We start from the raw sequence: 6,495 nt of genomic DNA, 5'->3' as shown, positions 1-6,495 counted from the left end.
TACACTTTGGCTAACTTTGTAATATTTGTGAAATTTTGTATTGTGGTCGACTTTGTAATTGTGTAATTGGATTGGTATAGATGTAATGTATTATATCACATTCAAAAAATATATGGAGAAGTAATGCAATCATCAAAGAAGAGAAGAAGAGTGAATTACAAAGGCTACAACAGTATAAGGAGCAACAAAGATTCATCTATCACAGAAGGTGATTTGTACACTCAAAAGAATCTCATTCAATAAACCAAGTTGCAGATCAAAGATCAACTATTACTTCATCCTAATAGGTGGATTAGTTAAATCCTTTAACAAGGTAGACCTAATAGTCTTAGATAAATCTCTTTACTGAGTGCATACTTCATTGTATGTTTGTAAATCCATTTGCAAGGTGGACCTAGCACTCCTTATTTCTCCTAAAAGGGTAGATCATCAGAAGTGATCATTATAAGCCTTAATAGGCCAACTTTATACTACAATACTAAAGCTAGTGGGTGTCATCCCACCCCAGTTTTACTTTCTATTTGGAAGGTTTTTGGGTCACCAAATCTTGTGTGTTAAAGTGTTATGTATGCTTTCATGTTTTCAATTTCTTAGGGTGGCAGTTAGATCAAGAATTCACATAAAGGATTAATTTCTAATCAAGTTAAAGTTTTATTGGTTAGTGATTCACCCCTCCCCTCTTAGCAACTTAGCCTATTATTATATTTCCAACAAAAGGAAGGGAAGTAATTTTCTTTGTAATTTTTCAATCGTTAGTTCAATAACAATGATAATAATAAAATAAAAACATAAATGAACACATTATCTTATCTTTTCTTTATTTATTTATCTACATTTGAGAACCCATTCCTTAAATGATTTTTCTCTATTCCCATTAGATATTATAAAAAGAGGCTCTACATACAAAGATCAAAATTTTAGGTTTAGGATAGAAAATAATGATTAAATGAAAATATTGAGACTAGGTCATTAAAGAAATCTCTAATTCTCAACAGCCCAATTCCCAACACCCTTTAGTGAGATGAGGGCATTAGGAGCTTCATACCACCCAAAAAGGACCTTTGAGAGACATAACCAATCCAAAGGTCATTACCATTAATTATATTTACAAACTCCATGTTTGATAAATAGTTTAGTGTAGGACCATCAATAAATTTTAAGAGTGGCATATGACCTAAATGATCTTTAAACGAACCAAGGGAATACACCTTGATGAAAGTACCAAATTGAGTGTAAAATTGTTAAGGTAAACAATTTATTCTATGCTAGAAAACTAAATAGGAACCAAAAGATAAGGTAAGAAGTGTAGAGATAAGGGAATTCAAGAGATAACACACATTAAGTAAACCATGGGAACAATACAAAGTGAATACAATCATGTATAATCAAATGATAACTCATTCTAAGATAATATATAATCAAAGTGTTATATTATTCACTTTATGAGTGAATCTACATAAACGTCCAAAATAATTAATTATGATTATTCTTCAAATATTAGGGGTCTTATGTTGACCCAAAAGACTAGATGATAATGAAAATATAAAATATAAAGTGTGTTTGGATATGAAAGTATGTGGGCTTCATATAGTGAACCTAGGTAATATCAAATGTATTCATGACATACTAAAGAATGTTCGTTTCTAAATCTTTTTGCCCCAAATCTTATTTTTTACCCATTTTAAACCCTCCAATATAAACACACGTGATAGGGTATTACCACTTTAGTGAAGTCCCTATATATGAAAGATACCTTCTAAAAAGGTTATTATACTCAAAAGAGGTGATTTGCATAGGATTTTTAAATCAATTTTCTAATTTCATAGACTTAATGAAAAAATAAACTGAGTTACTTCCAAAACCATTCATAATGCTTGGAAATCATATTTTCCATTTTGCCTTCTAGTCAAGTCATTTTTTATCAAATATATTAGTGTACATCTCTTTCAAGATAGGTGTAGAAGTTGGAATCTTGAATGAAAGACATATTCTTAATTTAAAATGAGATTAGCACAAAATGGTTAAATTGAATAGTTTGGAAAGAAGGTTAAATATATCATTCAAAAGTGTAATTATATTGTAGGATGTTGTTACAAATAGAAGCTAGTATTTCTATATTATAGCTTATTATTTAAAAATATCTATCAATTTTCAAGGAACACTTATTTGATCTTTTTTAAAATAATAATATCTTTCAAGGTTTAGAACATTGATTATTATATGAATCTCATTGTTATTAAATTTTTTATTGACTAATTATGATTTTAGTTAATCAAAGTTCATGTATCTAAGGAAAATGCGCTAATTTAAAAAACCTCACATATATTGTGTGGTTAATTCATCAAAGTAGACTTATAGATTTATTTGTTATGTTTGATGTTATAAAATCAAAATTGACTAATAAACTTTCCTAATTTATATTTATTAACTTACCAAATTAACCCATGTCGAAACTTTTTTAAATTATGCTCTAGTTTGAATATGAAGTTTATGTTTTTTTGTTTATACTATTACATTTCTACACTTTTATGGTCAAAGATAGATAATCATTAGTATTTATTCCTTTTTATTCAAATTTGATTATCATGTTTGAGATTCTTAACAATTTATGAATGAATATAAGTTTGAGAAAATATTATTGTAGTAATTTATATTATAGTTGACTAGCTTAATTAGGAGCATTTTCAAATTCTATATACAGGCATTCATATTTTAAGATCCTCAATTTAAAATATTTTTGAATTAATTAAATGATGATGTTAGATGTACTATTATTATTATTAATTTATTAATATATTATATTTTATACTTAGATAAACATTCATTTCCTTCTTTTTAGTTTTATTTTATGAATCAAGTTGAACATTTGTATCTTATTAAAATTTTGCTGGTGTTATGTCAATTATTCACATACTTAAATTTAATTTAGGTATTATATCTTCTTTCTAGATGTTAGGTAAGGTTTAACATTATTTTATTCACATGTATCTAGTAATTTGTGCTAGAAGATAATTATACCTACCTTACCTCATTATTTTTCCCCTTTTCACACTTACATGTATAAGCAAACCTCATTATACATTTTATTCATCTCAAATACATTCATTTATTTTGTGAAATATTGTTTACTCCATGTGAAAGTTTGTAGTAGGTTGCAAGCTATGAAATTGATGTATATAATTGTAGTTATTTGCTAGTTTTGTGTATTTTCATTGTTTTAATTAGTAGAATGTAACTAGTTAAAATTGGAATCAATAGATTAACCTCAATAACTAATGATATGTTTTATTATTTATAAATATGATGACAATATGTTACTTATAATTTAAAAGAAGTGAAACTGTTAAAATATTTACATACTAGTAGAATTCATATAATTTTGTCACCATCACCTATTATGTTTCTAAATCTTTGCAAATACTTTTTAAAATTAGAAAGAAATTATTAGAAAATAAAATATTTTTTCAAAATGTTGAAATCTACATTAGTTTCATACATCGAGACTCTCTTGAATTTTTTTTTGTAGGGATCTATCATACAATAACTTCTCGGGAGAGATGGCAAATTACACAAATGAAATGTAAGCATATCAAATAATTTACAAATTAAAGTAAGGAATCCAATATGTAGTATGTTTATGTTTAGAAGAATAGATGAAAATAAAAAGTACTATTTAGACCTCCTTTCTTAGACTTCTATATGTTTTTCTTTTTTCATTTAATGTGAATTGAATCTTCTATATGTTTTATGCTTAACTATTGTAATCATTACATTTCATAGAAATTGGATATATAACTCATTTGACAACAATGTGTCTAATGCCAGGTTCACTTCTAATCTTTTTTTTTTTAAATTAGTTAATGCATAAATTTATTTTATTCTACGATAATATGAATATAATTGACTTTTGTGTAAACATAGGATTCAATATTTGTTAGTAATTACTAAAATGTTCATGTTTGTGTTGAAAATGAATTGACTCCAGAGATCAATCTTATCTTCAAAGAGGATTCAGTTGCACATCTCCACAGTGTGAGTTCTTAGATACTAGTGTTAATATTTCATTTTTATTATCTATTTGTATATATAGTTATGGAAAATGAACTAATGGTCCCAAATAAGATATAGTTGCATGGGTGAGGGCTTATGGTAACAATGATTCCTATGCAAGTGCACCGTTTGCTTCACCTAATTATGGTAGTGTTCAAAAACATTATAACCCCCCACCCATAAGTAGTATTCCTACTTATGCATGTCTTGTAGAATAGTAGGGCTAATTCATGAGTGACTTTCTAGTCCTGCTCTAGTTCTACTCTATACTTACTCTCTTAGCTAACTTTATCCAAATAAGTTGGTAGGTCTGAGTCAACCCTTCTCAATTGATGAATGGCTCTATCCATATCTACATGAATAAAGCATTACTTGTCAACCACTACCTTTAGAACAATAAGGGAGGGTGGGAGGGAATCATATTTTCAAGGAGGGGCTCCAAAAACATTATTTTATGTCGATGTTAATGGAACAAGATAGATAAATTTGAATACAAGTATATTTTGTGTTTGTTAAATAACCTAATATAATTGGAGAGGGGTTGAACAATAGTGCTCCCTAAGTTGGCATATTGGTTTCAATGATTTTCCTTGGTCAACTTAATTCCCTAGTTATCAAGTAGAGGCAATCGATCAATTACCGACCAACAACAAGAATTATTCGGGTAGACTCCTTTTGATTAAACTAATTCTTGCAAGCAATTGGAGAAAGGAGATGGCTATTGGTAAAGCCTTGTAGGTTCACTCATACCTAATGTTGTCCTTAAGAAAGAGTGCTTTCAAAGGATGCTTGACTGGGTGATAGGATTGGGTGGATCATAACAAGAAACAACAAGACTTAGTATGGGATCATATAGAGATAAGTCTCAAGCTTGTTACTAACACATAGGACTTGTCCTATCATTTGTTCTTGGAATATGCCAACTATCCAATGACACATTGAAGGAAATGCCTGTAAAGAAGTGCAATTACCTTATTTGACCACCACTCCAACAAATTCAATAGAAATAAAGATTATGGCCCCTTGTTACAACAAAACTTGGAGGCCAAACAAACAACTATGATGGAATTATTAATGGAATCAAATACAGGCACAAGAGCCAAAAAGATTATTACAAGGATAGTAGATCTAATGTGCCTTCTAATTTGAAATTAAGTTGTTCTAGTGTGAAGGATTCCCTCTTATTATAAGGGATTTATTTAAGACCCCAACGAAGTTGATGAGGCACAACTTGAGAAAAAATGAACACATCAAAAAATAAATTATTTATTATCTAATATGAGAAGCTACAACATGTGTTATAGCAAATATAGACCCAACTACAAGCCCTATTGGCTACAATATTATAAAATTCTAGAGAGAAAACCCCTTGTCATGGTTTGAGAAATATTAAAACAAAAATCATTCACAACCCTAAACCTAAAAAACTTCAAACTGGAAAACTTCAAACTTATAGCTCTAATGGCTGCATACTACAATGCCTGGAGCAATCACTGCTTCAACAGGTTGAATCAAACAAAAAACTACAAACTTACAGAATGACACAAAGAAGCACGTGCAACTGCAGTCACGAAATAAACTTCCTCTGTCCCTGCAACAAACTTGATCTGCTGATCACTTTCTCTGCAACTTCTCTCTGCTCTGCAACTTCTTTTTGATCTCTCTATGTATGGTCGAATGAATGTGATCATCCCTTTTTGTCTTCTACCAAAAATGTTTTCTCCCTCATTTGCAAATTTGAAAACTCACCTACCAAGCAATAAATTCTTTTGATCGTTCTACAAGTTGTCATGGAGGTAGGTGGGAATTTGGCTCCAGGGACAAACATTAACTACAATTAATATTCCAACACTCCCCCTTTATCCCGAGCCAAACAAACAACGATCACATCTTATCCATATCAACTACACCAAGACACTCTCTTAGGTGTACAAAACTTCCAATGCCTAATGGCTTTGTGAAAATGTCTGCTAGCTGCTGCTCGGACTTATAAAATTCCATTTTGATATCTCCATTCTCCAACAATTCTCTGATGAAGTGATATATGATCTCTATATGTTTGCTTCTACCATGGAAGATTGGATTCTTGGAACATGCAATTGACGAGATGTTGTCACAATAAATTGTGGTTCTATCCTCTTGCCTTTCATTCAAGTATATCAAGATCCTTCTTAACCAAATAGCTTGGCATGCTACTCCATTTGCTGCTATATATTCAACCTCTACTATAGATTGAGCAACAATAGGTTGCTTCTTGGATGCCCATGAAATTGCACTCGATCCCATATGGAATACATGTCCGGAAGTACTCTTCCTATCATCTATGCTTCCAGCCCAATCACTATCTGTATAACCTACCAACTTAAATTCATTTGCTACAGTATACAAAATTTCAAATCCCTTGGTACCTTTCACATACCTTAGGATCCTCTTTCCCGCTTGCCA

General features: G+C 30.1%; 1 protein-coding gene across 1 annotated transcript in view; it reads left to right on the top strand.

Moving 5' to 3' along the window:
• Nucleotides 1–3,545: 3,545 nt before the first annotated feature.
• The window catches only part of LOC149571907 (putative LRR receptor-like serine/threonine-protein kinase At1g53430), a 30,538-nt gene continuing 27,588 nt past the window's right edge, over nucleotides 3,546–6,495 (top strand). The window contains exons 1-2 of the mRNA XM_089810165.1: nucleotides 3,546–3,580; nucleotides 3,986–4,032. Of these exons, the coding sequence (XP_089666291.1) occupies nucleotides 3,558–3,580; nucleotides 3,986–4,032 (70 nt within the window). The 5' untranslated portion in view covers nucleotides 3,546–3,557. The remainder of the gene's footprint in view (nucleotides 3,581–3,985; nucleotides 4,033–6,495) is intronic.

Source organism: Cupressus sempervirens, chromosome 2 (assembly GCF_028749045.1).
Source record: "Cupressus sempervirens isolate cs-2001-9-10 chromosome 2, ASM2874904v1, whole genome shotgun sequence".
Classification (NCBI taxonomy): Eukaryota; Viridiplantae; Streptophyta; class Pinopsida; order Cupressales; family Cupressaceae; genus Cupressus; species Cupressus sempervirens.
This window is presented reverse-complemented; position numbering and strand designations above follow the sequence as displayed.